General features: G+C 37.0%; 1 protein-coding gene across 3 annotated transcripts in view; it reads right to left on the bottom strand.

Annotated features, from left to right (window-relative positions):
• Positions 1-20,634, bottom strand: part of PARP4 (poly(ADP-ribose) polymerase family member 4) — a 135,672-nt gene that overhangs the window by 16,292 nt on the left and 98,746 nt on the right. For all 3 annotated transcript variants that reach the window (XM_047722833.1, XM_047722834.1, XM_047722835.1), the window contains exons 31-32: positions 8,400-9,440; positions 5,479-5,578 (exon numbers count right to left, since the gene is read on the bottom strand). In XM_047722833.1, coding sequence (XP_047578789.1) covers positions 5,479-5,578; positions 8,400-9,440 — 1,141 coding nt within the window. The remainder of the gene's footprint in view (positions 1-5,478; positions 5,579-8,399; positions 9,441-20,634) is intronic.

Below are 20,634 nucleotides of genomic sequence, written 5' to 3'. Positions count from 1 at the left end.
GGACCCTGGGATCATGACCTGAGCAGAAGACAAATGCTTAACTAAATGAGCCACCCAGGTACCCCTCAAATTAATTTTTGAGTAGGGCATGAAGGAAGGGTTGAGTTTTTTTCCCTTCCATTTACAAATCCAATTTTTCTAAGATCAGTTTTGAAAACTCTTCCTTTCCCATTAATTTCATTGGTTTCTTTGAAGAAAATCAATGGACTAAATATGCAGGTCTTTACCTGGACTTTCTATTGTGTTCCATTAGTCTACTTACCTATTTTTATGTCAGTATCATACTGGCTAGTCTTACATTTGTGCACTCCTACTGTCGTCTTCTACCATGAGATTATCTTGATTATTCTAAGGGTTTTTGCATTTTCATATAAATTCTAAAATCAGTTTGTCTGTTTGTATAAAAATGTCCCCTGGGATTGCAGTGAATCTCCTTCTGGGCTCTTCTGTTCCTTTGACCTAATTGTCTATATTGTTATCAATACCATTCTGTCTTGATTACTGTAACTTTATAGTAAGTTTTGAAGTTGTGGGCGCCTGTGTGGCTCAGTTCGTTAAGTGACTGCCTTCGGCTCAGGTCATGATCCTGGAGTACAGGGATCGAGTCCCAGATCGGGCTCCCTGCTTGACAGGAAGTCTGCTTCTCCTGCTGACCTCTCTCCTCTCAAGCTCTCTCTCTCTCATTCTCAAATAATAAATATATATATATATATCTTTAAAAAAAAGTCTTGAAGTTGCATAGCATCAGTCTTCCAACTTTCTTTTTTTTTTTTAATTTTTAAAGATTTTATTTATTTGTCAGAGAGAGTGAGCACAGGCAGACTAAGAGTGGCAGGCAGAGACAGAGGGAGAAGTAGACTCCCTGCGGAGCAAGGAGCGCGATGTGGGACTCGATCCCAGGACGCCGGGATCACGACCTGAGCTGAAGGCAGCCGCTCAACCAACTGAGCCACCCAGGCGTCCCCCAACTTTCTTCTTCGATATTGTTTTGGCTAGTTGAAGTCGTTTGCCTCTCCATATAAATTTGGGAATCAGTTTGTCCATATCTATAAAATAACTTGCTGGGATTTTGATTGGTATTCCATTGAATCTGTAGGTCAATCTTGACAATACTGAGTTTTCCTATTTATGCACATGGAACATCAATCCATTTATTTAGCTCTTCTTTGATCAGAGATCAGATTTATTGTTTTCTTCATATGGCTCTTATACATATTTTGTTACATTTATACCTATATGTTTCATTTTTGAGAGTGCTAATATAAAGGATATTGTGTTTTTAATTTCAAATTCCATTTGTTCTTTGTTGGAATATAGGAAAGCAATTGGCTCTTTTATATTAATCTGTATCCTGTAACCGTGGTATAATTGTTCACTAGTTTCAAGAATTTTTTCTTTTACTTCATCTGCAAATCTTATTAAAACCCTTTTAAAGTTTTTATTTTAATTTCAGTTAAGTTTCAAGGGTTTTTTGTTGATTCTTTTGAATTTTCAACATAGACAAATATATCATCTCTAAACAAAGAAAATTTTAATTTCTTCCTTCCTGGTCTATATATCTTTTACTTCCTTTTCTTGCCTTACTGCATTAGCAAGTACTCCCAGTACAATATTAAAAAGGAGTGGAGAGAGGGGCAATCTTTGCCTTGTACCTGATCTTCATGTAAAAGCTTCTAGTTTCTCACCTGTAAGTATAATATTAGCTATAGTTTTTTTTAAAATAGTCTTTATTAAGTTGAAGAGATTCTCCTCTATTCATTGTTTACTGAGAGTTTTTAGCATGAATGAGTGTTTGATCTTCTCAAATGCTTTTTTCCTAATCTATTGATATGATCATGTGATTTTTCATTTTTAGTTTGTTGACATAATGGATCACATTAATTGATTTCCTAATGTTGAACCAGACTTGTATACCTGTGATAAATCCCACTTGGTCGTGGTGTATTGGTCTTTTTATACTTTTTTGGATTCAACTTCCTAATATTTTGTTGAGGATTTTTGTGTCTATGTTATGAGGGATAATGGTTTGTAGTTTTCTTCTCTTGTAATGACTTTGTCTGGTTTTGGTATTAGGGTAATATTGCCCTTATAGAATGAGTTAGGAATTATTCTCTCTGTTTCTCTAATTCTGAAAGACATTATAGAGATTTGGTATAATTCCTTCCTTAAATGTTTGGTAGAATTCACCAGTGAACTCACTGGGCCTGGTGTTTTATGTTTTGGAAAGTTATTAGTTATTGATTCAATTTCTTTAATAGATACAGGTCTATTCTATTTTTCATTTCTTCTTTTGTGAGTTTTGGCAGATACTGTCTTTCAAGGAATTAGTCCATTTTATCTAGATTATCAAATTTGTGGGCATGTATTCACAACACTGAATCTATAGATCAATTGGGGAGAACCAACATCTTCACATTTTTAGTTTTCTAAACCCATTTATTACCTTAAAATTTTTCTCTATTTATTTTGATCTTTTAAGAATTCTCTCATTTGGGGTGCCTGGGTGGCTCAGTTGGTTAAGCATCTGTCTTCAGCTCAGGTCATGATCCTAGGACTCCAGGATCACCACCTGAGCTGAAGGCAGATGCTTAACTGACTGAGCCACCCAGGTATCCCTCTCCTTTATTTTTAAAGGCTCTTTTCTGCTGAATATAGAGTTCTTAGTTTGTAGGGCTTTTTCTTTCATCACTTTAAATATATTATTCTATTATTTTTTAGCTTCCATTCTTTCTTCCTTTTTTTAAAAGATTTTATTATTTATTAGAGAGAGAGAGGGCACAAGCAGGTGGAGCAGCAGGCAAAGGGAGAGGAAGAAGCAGGCTCCTCGCTGAGCAGAGAGCTGGACATGGGACTCTATCCCAGGAAACTGAGATCATGACCTGAAGGTAGCTGGTTAACCAACTGAGCCACCTGGGTACCCTAGCTTCCATTATTTCTGATGTGGGATAATTTAAAATTCTTATAGATGTTCTCCTGACTCTATGTGTCCTTGTTTTCTGTTTGCTTTAAGATTTATCTGTGATTTTCAGCAGTTTGATTCTGGTTTCTTAAATGTGGTTCTAATTGTATTTATCCTGCCTGAAGTTCTGCTGAGTGTCTCAGATCTAGACGTTGATGTCTTTCAACAATTTTGGAGAAAATTCAGTTATTATTTATTCAAAAATTTTTCTATCTACTCTCATTCCTCCTGGGATCCCAATTATACAAATGTAAACCTTTTGGTATCACTCCACATGTCCTGGATTCTCTTCTTTTTTCATTCTATTTTTTTCTGTGCTTCAGTTTGGATAATTTTTATTACCACTTTATATTATTATAATTTAAGTTACATGATTTCTTTTTGTTTTGTTTTGTACATTCTGCTACTAAGCCCATCCAATGACCCTTCCATTGAAGATATTGTAATTTCCAGTTCTAGGGTTTTCATTTGATTCTTACAGTTTCCATCTATTTGCTGAGCTCCTCCCATTTGTTCACCCTTTCTGTTCTTCTTTTCTGATAAACCCTTTACTGTATTTTTAAAGATTTTATTTTTATTTATTTGACAGAGATCACAAATAGGCAAAGAGACAGGCAGAGAGAGAGAGAGAGAGAGAGAGGAAGGGAAGCAGGTTTCCTACTGAGCAGAGAACCCGATGCGGGGCTCGATCCCAGGACCCTGGGATCATGACCTGAGCCGAAGGCAGAGGCTTTAACCCACTGAGCCACCCAGGCGCCCCTTTACTGTATTTTTAATAGCAGTTTTAAATCCTGTCTGCTAATTTCAACATAAGGGGCATCTGTAGGCCAGCATCTTTAGGCCATTTCCCCTAGATTTTAAGTCATATTTTCTTGCTTCTTTGTATATTATTAAATTTTCATTCTAGATTGTACCTTGAAAATTGTGGAGACTCTGGATTATGCTATCTTATTCTAAAAAGTGTTGAGTTTTGTTTTGGTATATCCTTTGAAAGCTTTGTTTTAGGTTTTGTTAGGGTGGGCCTATTTTGTATTTCTCCTTCATCCTGTGGAAGTCTTTGATCATGATTTATGGTCCTTTTGATAATGTCTGGGTTTTAGTGGAAAACTTAAGATTTTTATAAATTCTAATTTGTTATAATTCAAATGCCAAACTCTTTGTCTCCCCAACACTTGGCAGAAGCTGAAATCTCTGCTCTACATGTTTCCTTTCTAGTTGTTGCTTTTTTCTAGATTCCTTAAAGTCACACCCTGTGTGTATATATGGGTTAGGGAGAACCAAGATGTGAGGGAATTTGTATGCAGATTTCAGAGGTCCCTGCTCCGTGGCTCACTCCTTTCTAGGATTTTCACCCTTAATTTCTAGCCACTCTGGCAGCCTTGAACTCTGACCCAAATATCATTATCCTGTTAAGACTTTCTGTTTCAGTTCAATCTCTCCTGTGCCTCATGAACTGAGAAGTACTTTTGGGCAAAACAACAGCTGGATAAATGTGGAGCTCACCTCATTTTCTTCCTTTTTTCAGGGATTTTTGTACCCTTTGGTTTCTGTCTGTTTTTTATTGTATTCTAGGCCTTAAAAGAGTGGTTTTAAAATATTTTGTCTGGGGTTAAAAAGTGTTTTTGGTAGGAGAGTTAGTCTGATACAATCCCCTTTATCATTCCCGGAACTAGAATTCTCCTTATATAGATATTCATCATTTCTTTTTAGTGTAGAGCAGGTCAAATAGACAAAGATCTGCTAACCATGGAATAAGCCTGAGTATGAAAACCCTGACATTTCCTCAGAAATGTCAGGGTAGTTAGACCTTGCTGTTCAATGAATACTGACAAGTTGTTTAATAATAATAATAATATTTTATTTAAAAAATCTCTTAACTTAGCATTTGACGTTTAAACCAATTGCTCATCTATCCCCTTCAGTATCATAACAAGAAACAGGTCCACAGAGGTCGAACTTGCTCTGCCAGAGACTGACTAAATGCTCATAAAAGCTGTTTTCTTTTCCTTAACACAAAGCTAAAGTACATTTCCCAGCCTTCTTGTATCTGGGTGGAGTTCTGTGACTCGATCCTGCCACATTTACTATTTCTCCTATCTACCACGTAGGTGATGCCAGAGCAATTTTCTTTTTACCAGAGTAATTTTAAAGACACTTTTGATAATGATAGAGCCACAATATGGAAGGAGCCTGGGTCTGTAAATGACAACCTGGAGTGGAATTTCCTGCTGACCACTATTTGACTGTGATATGGGCAAGAAAATAATCTTTACGTTAAGCTACTGAAATTTTGTATTTTTTAAAACAGAAGTTACTGCTACTTATGCTAACTAATTATGCAAAGCCTAATCAGTGGTGAAGATATGCATAGAAACTAGTCCTCTGTTTTCTTTGATGGTTAACAAAAATAATTCCACTCATATGTAACTTACACAATTATCATAGTAGTACACTAGTTTACAACAAAATTTAAATAATTAAGAGCGTGCCATTTAATTAATAGAAAAATGCTGACTTACCCAGAGAGCGAATGCCTTTTTGTTCAAGAAAGCTGTTTAAAATAATTGTATTAAGGTTTAATATAAATCCCAGTTCTGGTGTAAGTTTCCAGAAGCCATCCTATGAAATAAAAAACAAATTTAAGCGACAGTACTAAAATTGATTCACATACATAAGAATGTAATATAATAAATAATATGTTTCCAATTATTTCAATTCAGTTTAAGACATTTCTAAAATTTTTATTATCAAAAATTTTTAATTACTATTTTTATTATTCTTTTTTTAAAAATATTTTATTTATTTATTTGACAGAGATCACAAGTAGGCAGAGAGGCAGGCAGAGAGAGGAGGAAGCAGGCTCCCTGCTGAGGAGAGAGCCCAATGTGGGGCTTGATCCAGGGTTCCTGAGATCATGACCCAAGCGAAGGCAGAGGCTTTAACCCACTGAGCCACCCAGGCGCCCCTATTTTTATTATTCTTAAAATTGAAATTCTTCATATACTAATGACACAGTATTGTTGGGAATCTCAAAAATACTATGGATGTTATGTACCAGGTGCACTTATAAAGTCTGGAGGGGTGCCTGGGTGGCTCAGTGGATTAAAGCCTCTGCCTTTGGCTTGGGTCATGGTCCCAGGGTCCTGGGATTGAGCCCCGCATGGGGTTCTCTGCTCAGCAGGGAGCCTGCTTCCCTTCCTCTCTCTCTGCCCGCTTCTCTGCCTACTTGTGACCTCTGTCAAATAAATAAATAAATAAAATCTTAAAAAAAAAATCTGGAAAGCGGGGCACCTGGGTGGCTCATGGGTTAAGTCTCTGCCTTCAACTCAGATCATGATCCCTGGGATCAAGTCTCACATCGGGCTCTCTGCTCGGCAGGGAGACTGCTTACCCTCTCTCTCTGCCTGACTCTCTACCTATTTGTGATATCTCTCTCTCTGTGTCAAATAAATAAATAAAAATCTTTAAAAAAAAAGTATGGAAAGCTGCTCACGTGTAAGGATTTTTAAAAATGGTGTTATGCATTTTTTTCTTCTAGTAATGTTTTGAACTGATGTTTCTCAAACTTTTCTTTTTCATGGTAAGGAAACATTAATTAAAATGCCAAGTGCAAAAGGACAGGATTTGGCTGACATATGTAAATGCAAATAAAAGACTGTAGGGAAAGTGAGACTTCATTGAAGGTAACATGATTGCAGAAAGATGTGCTGAGCAAGCACCTCAGCAGAACAGGCAGTTTGGGGCAGTGCCATAAGCTACAGGCATTTCAGAAAAAATACACTGAAAATGTAATTATGATGTTTCTCAAACTTTTAAGTAGCATGATTCCTTTTGATCAACATTAAAAATGTGCCTTTATGATGTCTGAAATGTGAAAATGATATTTTTTTAACTAAATATAAAATTGTTATGATGAATATGTGCTTTAAAACTATCTTACTTATTCTCACTGTCCTCTGCCCACCTCAGCTAACTTTTAGGGCTGATGTTTCTTACATATTATGAGGTAGTTGTAAACCTGAACATGGGGATCTTGAACTTGAAGTAGATCAACTCCAGGTCTCAGGGGCACTAATACAGGGAGCAGAAAGAAGGGTGAGGTCATAGGCAGATGCATGGACTCGACAGCAATAATTTGAAAAAATGACAGCATGTTAGCATATGCTAAGCATATGCTAACTAGTGATGAACTAGTTCTAGGTGCCAGGTTTTTTTGTTTGTTTGTTTTTTTGTTTTTATCTGTTTAGCCACTCGTGTGGAGGCTATTACTATACCTTTTGCAGATGAGAACTACTTTTCAATTGAAAATACTGAGGCACAGAGAAGTTAAGCAACTTGTTCAAAGTCACACAGCTAATAAGCAGCAGAAGCACAATTTAAGCCCCGACAGTCTGGCTCCAGGGCCCATAAATGGCAGTACCTGCTATACTGTTTCCAACACTGTTTTCATGTACGTTCTTTCAGGTTTAAAAAAAAAAAAAGCTGACAGCAGTTATTATCTCATTTAAACCTTAAAGCCACTCTAAGAGGCAGACACCATTATTACCCCCAGTATATGGGTGAAGAAACTAAGACTCAGAAAGGTTTTGACTTGCCTTAAATCACAAAGAAGTAGGACTAAGGCTCAAATTTAGTCTCACACTAAATCAAGTTGCTTTTCTGCTTCACTAAACTACTTTACATTAAAACACATAATTATACATGTGTGACTGGGTCTTAGTACCAGTGCAAGAACTATATTTATTGAGTGTTTACTAGCTTCACAAATGGAATGATAAGCTCTAACACAGTCTAACATGTTGAGTAATATTCCCAAGACCATATGTGAAAACAATCAGAGTATACTTACAACACTTTTCTTTACTTCACAAGGGAAGTTTACATGATTGTAATTCATCTATCTGTTCTAGAACCTAGCAAATCAAGGTGTTACCCCATGACCCACTTAGGGATGCTAATTTTCAGCTGAGGAATATTAACATTCACTTGCATGACATTCTGGCCTAACAATTAAAAATAGATAATTACCATCATCAAGCACACTATATTGTTCAATGATTTTTTTTTAAAGATTTTATTATTTATTTGACAGAGAGAGAGATCACAAGTAGGCAGAGAGGCAGGCAGAGAGAGAGAGGGGGAAGCAGACTCCCCACCAAGCGGAGAGCCGGATGCGGGGCTCGATCCCAGGACCCTGGGATCATGACCTGAGCTGAAGGTAGAGGATTTAACCCACTGAGCCACCCAGGCGCCCCTCAATGACTTTTTTAAAGCAAGATTTTCTCAGTGAAGGAAGCAGGGTGTTGATTTACATTCTTCCACCAGTCACTTTCCTCACTAATGCACTGGTAAGTATTTCAACGAGCAGCTACTTTGAGTAGCTATGTTCTGAACTATGAAGCTAATTAACCACAGACCTAAGGGTAAATAAGACTAATACCTCAGTTTGTAGACTGAAGAGTTCAGTCCAAGGCACAATATTCATCCAGCTCTGTTCATATTTTCGTGCCTGGAAGCTTGCAGTAAAATCACTTCCTGTTATATCAGATATTGTCACTTCTTTTTTCTTTTTCTTTTTTTTTTTTTCAGATATTGTCACTTCTTGAAGAAAATAATTTGCCAGAAATTCTGGTGTTCCATTATTTTCTGTTTCAGAAAAACTTCCATTACTTGAAGCAGATAATGAAGTTCCAGCAGAAACAGCTGTACAGAGAGAAGCCTCCGATTCAGTGTTAGCAAACAGATATGCTGGTGGTTTGTAACTGGTGCTGAAAGGAACTGCAGAATTTTGAAAATAAAGAGGAGAACAAGAAAGGGAATGAACTGCAAACCCTCTGGATGGACCAGCAGAATTAAGTCTACGAGGAGGCAAATGAATATTCGGCTGCAGAGGAGAGTCCAACTCAGAGAAAATGTTAGCAGAATTGTGGGTCTTATGGCCTTGATAAGTTTCAGGTAGATTAACATCACTGGAGTTAAATGAGACACCTTCACGAGCACAAAAAGCAAAGGATTTAAGATGTGGGGGAGGCAGTCTGTAAGGGGTATATGACGCAGGGGTAATGTCACCCAAATGGTTAGATTGAAGGTCTTGGTCATTCTTAGATGGACCAAACTCTTTGAGACTCTTAGCAAATGTCTTAGGATGTAAGCGGGGATGATGGAGGAAACAAGCACCTTCAAAGGGCTCATCTCCCAAAAGGGCTGAACCATGGGCAGCAGAAATACTGCAACTAACCAGTTGTGGGAAAGGAGTATCTCTATATAGCTGTTGTTTAAATGAATCCATCTGACTTAAATCCAATGGCTTTTCCACATCTTCACATTCAAAATTGAGTGTTAAAGGTTTTTCTGATAGTTGGGAACTATCTTCAAAATCTTCAGAATCTTCAGAATCTTCCAGGTGATATGATTTAAACTTTCTGTTAGTCAACTGTGGTTGTTGCAGTTCTTCATTCCATTCAAAGAATGCTAAAAGAGGCTGTCCAAGAGGGAAAAATATAATGTAAGGGAAAACACAAAATAAAATGAACAATCAAACATACTTCCTAGACTTAACTTCGGAGTAGACAAGAAATTGCCTATCCTAGAGCACTGAAAAATTGGAGATATACAAGATAATTTAAATATAATGCCGTTGTTATATAGATACAAATCTGAGATTTGGAGAGAACAGCAGTAATAAACACATCAAAGTTCTTAGTTTCTCTTTGTTCTTAGCATGTTGAAACTTCTAATACCCCTCATTTGATACAAGAGGAAACGCAGGACCACAGAAGTGTCTTGTCCAAAATTTTATAATTAGCAGTATCATAGTATGTAAATTAGCCCTAAAATAAGCTGATAATTTGAAATAAATTATTCTAGTCTTTTATTCTGCTTTACAGCAATATTAAGGAAATGAGACAACTGATAGAAAATTTCAAAACCTTTATCTTAAAAAGTTGCAAGTAAATAAAATCCAGTTTTATATGAATTACAAGTCTTTGAGATATTTTGGAAGTAAGTAGCCTGACAGCACCTGGCTGGCTCAGTGGGTAGAGTATGTGACTCTTGATCACAGAGTTATAAATCTGAGCCCTATGTTGGGAGTATAGACAGCTTAAAAGTAAAATCTTTAAAAAAAATAATTAGGGGTGCCTGGGTGGCTCAGTGGGTTAAAGCCTCTGCCTTTCGGCACAGGTCATGATCTCAGGGTTCTGGGATCGAGCCCTGCGTCAGGCTCTCTGCTCAGCGGGGAGTCTGCTTTCCTCTCTCTCTGCCCGCCTCTTTGTCTACTTGTGATTTCTGTCTGTCAAATAAATAAATAAAATCTTTTAAAAAATTAAAAAATAATTAGCCTATAATTTTACCAATGTAAATCAGGTATTTTATTTTATTATTATTTTTAAAAATCAGCTATTTAAAAAAAAAAGAGTAGTTCTTTCCCAACTCAGTCATTTCCAGTATACATTTAAATAATTACACTGCAGAACATATTACAAAACACATATTTGAAAATAATATTTAAAAACAATGTTTTTCTGGGTAAGTTTCTCTTAAACAAACGGAAAAAGAAAGTAATAGTGATAGACTAGACCTATTAGATATTAAAGTATTTTATAAAATTGCAATAATTAGACACATCAGTGGAACCAGAATAGATGGTCTAGCAATAGATCCTAAAACACATGGGAATTTAGTAGATGACAAAGATGACATTTTAAGTCAATGGGAGGAAAAAGAATTATCCAATAACCGGTGTTGGAGAAAGTGGGTAGCTATCTGGAAAAGAATAAAGTTAGTTCCATACTTCCTATCTTATACCAGGATAGATTCCAATTGGATGAAAAATTAAACGTAAACAAGAAACCATAAAACTATTTAAAAAAAAATAAGAAAAAACCTTTAGGAAGCATAGCCTCTGAATAGGAAAGATATTTCTAAGAATGATAATAAAATAAAACAATATAAAACAAAAACAAGAAACCCAAAGATCAAAAAATTTGCCTGAATTAAGAAATCTGCATGACAAAAAGATGATGAATGACATCAAAATACAAATAGCAAACTGCGATACAAATCTGTGCAGCTCAAAGTAAAAACAGCTAATTTCCCTAATACGTATTTTTCCTGAAATAAATAAGAAAATGACTAGGGCGCCTGGGAGGTTCAGTTGGTTAAGCAACTGCCTTTGGCTAAGGTCATGATCCCAGGGCTCTGGGATGGAGCCACACATCAGGCTCCCTGCTCTGCAGGGAAGCCTGCTTCTCCCTCTCATTCTCCCTCTCCCTCTGCCTGCCGTTCCCCCTGCTTGTGCTCTCTCTCTCTCTCTCTCTCTGTCAAATAAATAAAATCTGTTAAGAAAAGAAGGGAAAAGAAAAGAAAAAAATGACTAACATCACAATAATAAAGGTAAAAAAAATTAATAGGTAACACATAGAAAAGAAGATACCTAGAGCTCTTAAGAATATGAAAACATGCTATCTTCATTCACAAAGAAATGAAAATTAAAATATCATTAATGCGTTTCTCACCTGCCCAATTTGCAAAGATCAAACATTTGAACGATAAACTGGGTTAAAGACGGACAGAGTAAGACTCTCACATGCTACGGATGGGAGTGTGAATTGACATAACCTACAAAGAGGGCAGTTTGGCTAGAGTTAATTAAAATTTTCAGAACAGATTTTCTTAGGTATAATTGATGTGCAATAAACTGCACATTTTAAATGCATAATTTGAGGGGTACCTAGTTGGCTCAGTCAGTACAGCATATGATTCCTGATCTCAGGGTCATGAGTTGGAGCCCTACACTGAGGGTAGAGTTTAATTAAAAAAGTAATAAGGGGCACCTAGGTGGCTCAGTTGGCTAAGCAGCTGCCTCTGGTTCAGGTCATGATCCTGGGGTCTTGAGATCAAGCCCCACATCGGGCTCCTTGCTCAGCAGAGAGCCTGCTTCTCCCTCTTCCTCTGCCTGCCGCTCTGCCTACTTGTCCTCTGTCTCTCTGTCAAATAAATAAATAAATAAAATCTTTAAAAAAATAAAGTATATAATTTGGTGAGTTCTGACATAAGTATACATCATGATGCCATTATCATAGTGAAGAGAATGAACATAACCATCACTCTCAAGATATTCCTGTGCCCTTTTGTAATCCATCTCATTCCTCCCCTCGCAGTTCCCAGGCAACCACTATTTATTTCAATAACTTTATATTGGTTTACATGTATTTTGTATCAATGGAATCATACAATTTCTATTCTTCTGTGTTTCACTTCTTCTACTCAGCATAACTGTCCTGATACATGAGGTTGCATGTATCCATCATAGGGCTATATCACAGTTTGCTTATTCATCTCCTGATGGTTGTTTCCAACTTCTGGCTACTACAAATAAAAGCCACAATGAGTACTTACGCAGAAATCTTTGAACATACATCTTCATTTCATTTGGCTGAGTCAAATGGTAGGTGTATATATTTTAAGAAACTGTCAAAAAGTTTCTAAAATGGTTGTGCCATTTTGCACTTCTACCAGCAGTGCATGAGAGTAACCATTGTTCCACATCCTCACATGTAGTACTGTCAGTCCCTTTTACACCATTCTAGTGGCTATGTGAAAGCATCTCACTGTGCCTCCAATTTGCATATTCTCATGTGACTGATGATTTTGAGCATCTTTTTTTTTTTAAGATTTTATTTATTTATTGACAGAGAGATCACAAATAGGCAGAGAGGCAGGCAGAGAGAGAGAGAGAGAGAGGAGGAAGCAGGTTCCCTGCTGAGCAGAGAGCTGGATATGGGGCTTGATCCCAGGACCCTGAGATCATGACCTGAGCCGAAGGCAGAGGCTTTAACCCACTGAGCCACCCAGGTGCCCCTTGAGCATCTTTTCTGTATAACTTCTTTGGTGAAGTGTCTTTTCAAATCTGCTCATTATTTTATTGGGTTTTCTTAGAAATACTGAATTGTAAGATTGCTTTATATATTTTAGATGACTGTGTCAGATATATTTTATGAATATTTTCTCACAAATGTGGCTGGTGCATTCATTTGCTTAATGGTGTCTTCTAAAGAGCAAAAGTTTTTGGAATTAATGAAGTCCAATTCATCAATTTTTAAAAAAAGATTTATTTATTTATTTGACAGAGAGAGAGAGAGAACACAAGTAGGCAGAGAGGCAGGCAAAGGGGGAGGGGAAAGCAGACTCTCCACTGAGCAGAGAGCATGATGTGGGGCTCGATCCCAAGACTCTGGGATCATGACCTGAGCTGAAGGTGAAGGCCCAACCTGAGCTACCCAGGTGCCCCCAATTTATCGATTTTTTAAAAGATTTTATTTATTTATTTGAGAGAGAGAGAGAGAGAGAGAGAGTAAGAACAAGTACCAGCAGGGGGAGTGGGACAGAGAAGCAGACTCCCTCCAATGCAGAGCAGGAAGCCTGACGCAGGGCTTGATCCCAGGACCCTGAGACCATTACCTGAGCCACCCAAGAGCCCCTCATCAATTTTTTTATAGTTTTTTTTTAATTTAAAAAACCTCTGTCGAACCCAAATTCATTAACATTTTCTCCTATGTTTTCTTCCAGATATTCTAGTTTCAGTCGTTATATTCAAGTCTATATTCCAAATCAGTCTTTGCACATGGTGTGAGCTAAGGACAGAGGTTCATTTTTGTTTGTTTGGCAAATGGCCATCCAATTGCTCCAGAACCATTTGTTGAAAAGATCATCCTTTCCACATTGAATTGCCTTGACACATCTGTAGAAAATCCATTGACCCTCTATATGTGGATATATTTCTAGACTTTCTATTCCATTCCAACTGTTACATGTTTCAGTGGTGTTCTTATGGTGCAGATGTCTATTTTACACAAATATCACACTCTCCTAATTACTGTAGCCTTATAAAAAGTCTTAAAATCAGACAGTGTAAGACCTCCAAACTTTTCTTCTTTTTCAAAGTTGTTTTGGCTAACAAAGATCCTTTACATTACATATACAATTTAGAATCAGTGTGTCAATTTCTAAACAAAAAACTTGCTGGGATTTTGAGTTGGATTGAACAGAATCTATAGATTAATCTGAGGAGAATCAGATTAAACGAATTTAATCCAAGAACATTTATTTAGGTCTTCTTCAATTGCAATTTTCTCAGCAATGTTGTGTAATTTTCAGTGTACAGGTCCTGCTTACTTTGTCAAATTTGATTTTATATATTTCGTATTTTCTATGGTATTATAAATGGTATTGTTTTTTAAATACCAATTTTTAATTGTTGCCAGCATACAGAAATTAAGTTGGTTTCTTACATTTTTTAAAGGATTTATTTATTAATTTATTTGCCAGAGAGAGAGAGAGAGAGAGAGTGAGAGAGAGAGAGATCACAAGTAGGCAGAAAGGTAGGCAGAGAGAGAGGGAGAAGGAGCCTCCCCGCTGAGCAAGGAGACTGATGTGGAGCTCAATCCCAGGACCCTGAGATCATGACCTGAGCCAAAGGCAGAGGCCCAACCCACTGAGCCTTCCAGGTGTTCCTAATTTCTTACATTGACCTTGCATCCTATAACCTTGTGAAATGCATTTACTTATTAATTCTACTAGTCCTTCCATAGAATCTTTAAGATTTTCTACAGAGACAATTAGGTTGCTTATGAGTAAAGAAAGCTCTACTTCTTCTTTCCCAATATGTATGCTTTATATGTATTTACATGTGTGTGTGTGTATATACATATTTTTAAATTTTTTTTTCTTTTTTTTTAAAAGATTTTATTTATTTATTTGACAGAGAGAGATCACAAATAGGCAGAGAAGCAGGCAGAGAGAAAGGGAGAAGGAGCCTCCCCGCTGAGCAAGGAGCCTGATGTGGAGCTCAATCCTAGGACCCTGAGATCATGACCTGAGCCAAAGGCAGAGGCCCAACCCACTGAGCCTTCCAGGTGCCCCTGGTTTCTTACATTGACCTTGCATCCTATAACTTGTCAAATGCACTTACTTACTAATTCTACTAGTCCTTCCATAGAATCTTTAAGATTTTCTACAGAGACATTTAGGTTGCTTATGAGTAAAGAAAGCTCTACTTCTTCTTTCCTAATATGTATGCTTTATATGTATTTACATGTGTGTGTGTGTATATACATATTTTTAAATTTTTAAAATTTTCTTCTTCTTCTTCTTCTTTTTTGCTTTAGGTACCAGTCTTCTATGCAACATTGAACAGAAGTAGTAAGGACAGACATCCTTTTTTTCTTTTTCAAATATATCTGTTAAATTATATTATAACCATTAACACAAATATGTCTCAATAATTTCATTCTGGTAATAAAAAACAATGGTATAATGATGGTTTAAAGCTGGCTCAATTGCAATTATAGAGGCTTAATTATCAAAAGTGAAAATAGAAGACTATTAAAATAGCTAAAAAAATAACATGTCATAGTGCTAAATGTTTCTATAACTATTGGTAAGGCTTACATCTAAATTTGATACAGAAGTCATTTTTTAAAATTTTTTATTTAAACTCAATTTAATTAACATATATGGTATTATTAGTTTCAGGGGTAGAATTTAGTGATTCATCATTTGCATATAACTCCCAGTGTTCATTACATCAAGTGCTCTCCTTAATGCCCATCACCCAATTATACTCCCCCTCCTCCACCCATCTCCCCTCCAGCAACCCTCAGTTTGTTTCCTAGAGTTCAGTATATCTTACAGCTTGCCTCCCTCTTTATTTTTATCTTACTTTATTTTTCCTTCCCATCCCCTATGTTCATTTGTTTTGTTTCTTAAATTCCACACATGAGTGAAATCATATAGTATTTGTCTTTCTCTGAGTGACTTATTTCATTTAGCGTAATACCCTCTAGTCCCATCCATGTCATTGCAAATGGCAAGATTTTATTCTTTTTGATGGCTAATATTCATTTGTGTGTGTGCATGATCTTTGTGATCCATTCATCTGTCAATGGACATTTGGGATCTTTTCACAGTTTGGTTATTGTGGACATTGCTGCTATAAACATTGGAGTACAAGTGCCCCCTTCAAATCACTGTTTGTATCCTTTGGGTAAATGCCTAGTATTTAATACCCAGTATTAAATTTAATACCTAGTATAAATACCCAGCAGTTGCTGGGTCATAGAGTACTTCAATTTTTAACTTTTTTAGGAAGCTTCATACTGTTTTCCAGAGTGGTTGCACCGGTTTGCATTCCCATCAACAATGTAAGAGGGTTCCCCTTTCTCTGCATCCTTGCCAACATCTGTTTCCTGAGCTGCTAATTTTAGCCATCTGACTGGTATGAGGTGGTATCTCATCATGGTTTTGATTTGTATTTCCCTGATGCTGAGTGATGTGGAGCATTTTTTCATGTGTCTGTTGGCCATTTGTATGTTTTCTTTGGAGAAATGTCTGTTCATGTCTTCTACCCACTGATTGATTGGATTATTTGTTTTTTGGGTATTGAGTTTGATAAGGTTTTTTTTTTTTTATAGATTTTGGATATTAGCCCTTTATCTGATAAGATATTTGCAAATATATTCTCCCATGCTGTAGGCTGTCTTTTAGTTTTGTTGATTGTTTCCTTTGTTATGTAAAAGGAAAGCTTTTTATCTTGATGAAGTCCCAATAATTCATTTTTGCTTTTGTTTCTCTTGCCTCTGGAGACATCTCTAGTAAGAAGTTTCTGTACCTGAGGTCAAAGAGGTTGCTGTCTGTGTTCTCCTCTAGGATTTTGATGGATTCCTGTCTCACATTTAGAACTTTCACCCATTTCAAATTTTTTTTGTGTGTATGGTATAAGACGTGGTCCAGTTTCATTCTTCTACATGTGGCTGTCCAGTTTTCCCAACACCATTTGTTGAAGAGACTTTTTTTTTCCTTCTTCTTCTTTTTTTTTTTAATTGGATATTGTTTCCTGCTTTGTCAAAGGTTAGTTGACCATAGATTTGAGGGTACATTTCTGGGCTCTCTATTCTGTTCCATTGATCTATGTGTCTATTTTTGTGCCAGTACCATACTGTCTTGATGATTACAGCTTTGTAATACAGCTTGAACTCCGGAATTGTGGTTTCTCCAGCTTTGGTTTTCTTTTTCAACATTACTTCAGCTATTTGGGGTCTTTTCTGATTCCATACAAATTTAGGATTGTTTGTTCCAGCTCTGTGAAAAATGCTGTGGTAGGGTTTTTTTTTAATTATTATTTGATTTTTTAAAAAAGTTTTATTAATTTACTTTGTAAGAGAGAGAGAGAGCATGACTGGAGGGGAGAGGGAGAGGAAGAAGCACATCCCCCACTGAGCAGGAGCCTGATGCAGCATTTGACCCCAGGACCCCGGGATCATGACCTGAGCCGAAGGCGGATGCTCAACTGACAGAGCCACCCAGGCATCCCTTTTAATTCAATGTAATTAACATATAGTGTATTATCAGTTTCAGAGCTAATTTAGTGATTTATCAGTTTCATACAATACCCAGTGTTCACTACATCAAGGGGCCTCCTTAATGCCCATCACTCAGTTACATCATCCCCCCATCCACCTCCTGTTGGTGGTAGTTTGATAGGGATTGCGTTGAATGTGCAGATTGCTTTGGGTAGTATAGACATTAAAAAAAAAAAAAAAAGAATTTATTTATTTGACAGAATCACAAGTAGGCAGAGAGGCAGGCAGAGAGAGAGGGGGCGAAGCAGGCTCCCTGCTGAGCAGAGAGCCCGATGCTGGGCTCGATCCCAGGACCCTCTATCCCGATCCCATGACCTGAGCTGAAGGCAGAGGCTTTAACCCACTAAGCCACCCAGGTGCCCCGGTAGTATAGACATTTTAACAATATTTGTTTTTCCAATCCATGAACATGGAATGTTTTTTCCATTTCTTTGTGTTTTCCTCAATTTGTCTCATTAGTGTTCTATAGTTTTCAGAATACAGATCTTCTACCTCTTTGGTTAGGTTTTTTCCCCAGGTATCTCATGGTTTTTTTGTTTTGTTTTGTTTTGTTTTTAAGATTTATTTATTTATTTGACAGACAGAGATCACAAGTAGGCAGAGAGGCAGGCAGAGAGAGAGGGGGAAGCAGGTTCCCTGCTGAGCAGAGAGCCGCATGCCGGGCTCCATCCCACGACCCTGGGATCATGACCTGAGCTGAAGGCAGAGGCTTTAACCCACTGAGCCACCCAGGCGCCCCGGTATCTTATGGTTTTTGATGCAATTGTAAATGGAACTTTTTCCTTGATTTCTCTTTCTGATACTTCATTATTGGTGTATAGAAATGCAACAGACTTCTGTGTGTTGATTTTATATCTTTCAACTTTGCTGAATTCCTGTATCAGCTCTAGCAATTTTTTGGTAGAGTCTTTCTGGTTGTTGCTCTCTCCCTCTTGCTGTCTCCCTCAAATAAATAAATAAATAAATAAATAAATGAATGAGTGAATGAATGAATGAATAAAATCTTTTTAAAAAATAAATGTTTGGTAGAATTCCCCTGGGAAGCCATCTGACCCTGGACCCTTGTTTGTTGGGAGATTTTTGATTCCTAATTCCATTTCTTTGCTTGTTTTGGGTCTGTTCAGACTTTCTATTTCTTACTGTTTCAGATTTGGTAGTTTATATGTTTCTGGGAATTTATTAATTTCTTCCAGATTGCCTTATATGTTGGTATATAATTGCTTATAATATTCTCTTATAATTGTTTGTATTTCTATGGTGTTGGTTGTGATCTGTCTTTTTCATTCATGGTTTTATTTATTTGGGTCCTTTTTCTTTTCTTTTTGATAAGTCTGGCTGGAGGTTTGTCAATGTTGTTAATTCTTTCAAAGAACCAGCTCCTAGTTTTGTTGATTTGGGTTTTCAAAAATTTCTGTATCATTTATTTCTGCTCTAGTCTTTATTATTTTCCTTTCCCTTTTGGACTTAGGCTGTGTTTGCTGTTCCTTTCCCAGCTCCTTTAGGTGTGTATGTGTATTTGAGATTTTCTTCCTTCTTGAGGAAGACCAGTATTGCTATTGAACATCTTTTCATGTGCTTACTGACCATTCACATATCTTCCTTGTAGAAATGTCTACTCGAGACCTGTGCCCTATTTTTAAAAATGTTTTTATTTTTTTTAAAGATTTTATTTATTTATTTGACAGAGAGAGATCACAAGTAGACAGAGAGGCAGGCAGAGAGAGAGAGAGGAGGAAGCAGGCTCCCCACTGATCAGAGAGCCTGATGCAGGGGCTCGATCCCAGGACCCTGAGATCATGACCTGAGCCGAAGGTAGAGGCTTTAACCCACTGAGGCACCCAGGTGCCCCTTAAAAATGTTTTAAAGATTTATTTATTCATTTAGGAGAGACAAAGAGAGAGTGGGGAAGAGGCAGAGGGAAAGAATCTTCAAGTGGACTCCCTGCTGAGCATGGCACCTGACATAGGATTTGATATCACAACACATGAGATCGTGACCTGAGCCAAAACCAAAAGTCAGACACCCAACTGATTGAGCCTACCCCCTACCCTATTTTTGAATTGGGTTGCTTTGTTGTTGTTGAGTTTTAGGAGTTCTATACATTCTGGATATTAATCCCTTATCAGGTATATCTGTCAAAAATTTTCTTCCATTCTGTGGGTTATCTTTTTATTCTGTGGATAGTGTCTTTTGATGTACAAAATTTTTCTAAATTTTCATGAAGTCTGATTCCTCTTTTTTTTTTTTCTTTTGTTACTTGTGCCTTTGGTATCACATCCTGACAGATTACTGTTAAACCCAAAGGGTGAAGATTTGTCCTATGTTTCTTTTAGGAGTTATATTGTTTTAGGCCTTATATATAGGTCATAGATTCATTTTGAGTTAATTTCTGTATATGATATTAGGTAAGGATACAACATCATTCTTTTGCATGTGGCTCTCCAGTATTTCCAGCACCATTTATGCTTTCCCAATGAATAATCTTGGTACATTTGTCAAAAATCACTTGACCATATATACTAAGGTTTATTTCTGGACTCACTATTCTATTCTATTGGTTTATAAAAGTCTGTCTTTATACGAGTATCACACTGCTTTGATTACTTATCATTGGAGTAAATTTTGAAATCAGTAAGTGTGAGCCCTCCAGTTTTGTTCTTTTTCAAGATTGTTTTGGCTATTTTGGAGTACCTTGAGATTCCATATGAATTCCACGATGGATTTTTCTATTTCTTTCTTTCTTTTTTTTTTTTTAAGATTTTATTTATTGGGCGCCTGGGTGGCTCAGTGGGTTAAGCCGCTGCCTTCGGCTCAGGTCGTGATTTCAGGGTCCTGGGATCTAGTCCCGCATCGGGCTCTCTGCTCAGCAGGGAGCCTGCTTCCCTCTCTCTCTCTGCCTGCCTCTCTGTCTACTTGTGATCTCTCTCTGTCAAATAAATAAATAAAATCTTTAAAAAAAAGATTTAAAAAGATTTTATTTATTTATTTGACAGAGAAAGACACAGCAAGAGAGGGAACACAAGCAAGGGGAATGGGAGAGGGAGAATCAGGTTCCCTGCCGAGCAGAGAGCCCGATGTGGGGCTCGATCCCAGGACTCTGGGACCATGACCTGGCCTGAAGGCGGACGCTTAATGACCGAGCCACCCAGGTGCCCCGATTTTTCTATTTCTGCAATAACATTGCTGAGCTTTTGATAGAGATTACATTGAATCTATAGATTGCTTTGGGTAATACTGACACTTTAATAATAATAC

The sequence above is a fragment of the Lutra lutra genome, chromosome 3, assembly GCF_902655055.1.
Source record: "Lutra lutra chromosome 3, mLutLut1.2, whole genome shotgun sequence".
NCBI classification, from domain to species: domain Eukaryota; kingdom Metazoa; phylum Chordata; class Mammalia; order Carnivora; family Mustelidae; genus Lutra; species Lutra lutra.
The sequence above is the reverse complement of the archived record's forward strand: the minus strand, read 5'-3'. Positions and strand labels throughout refer to the sequence as shown.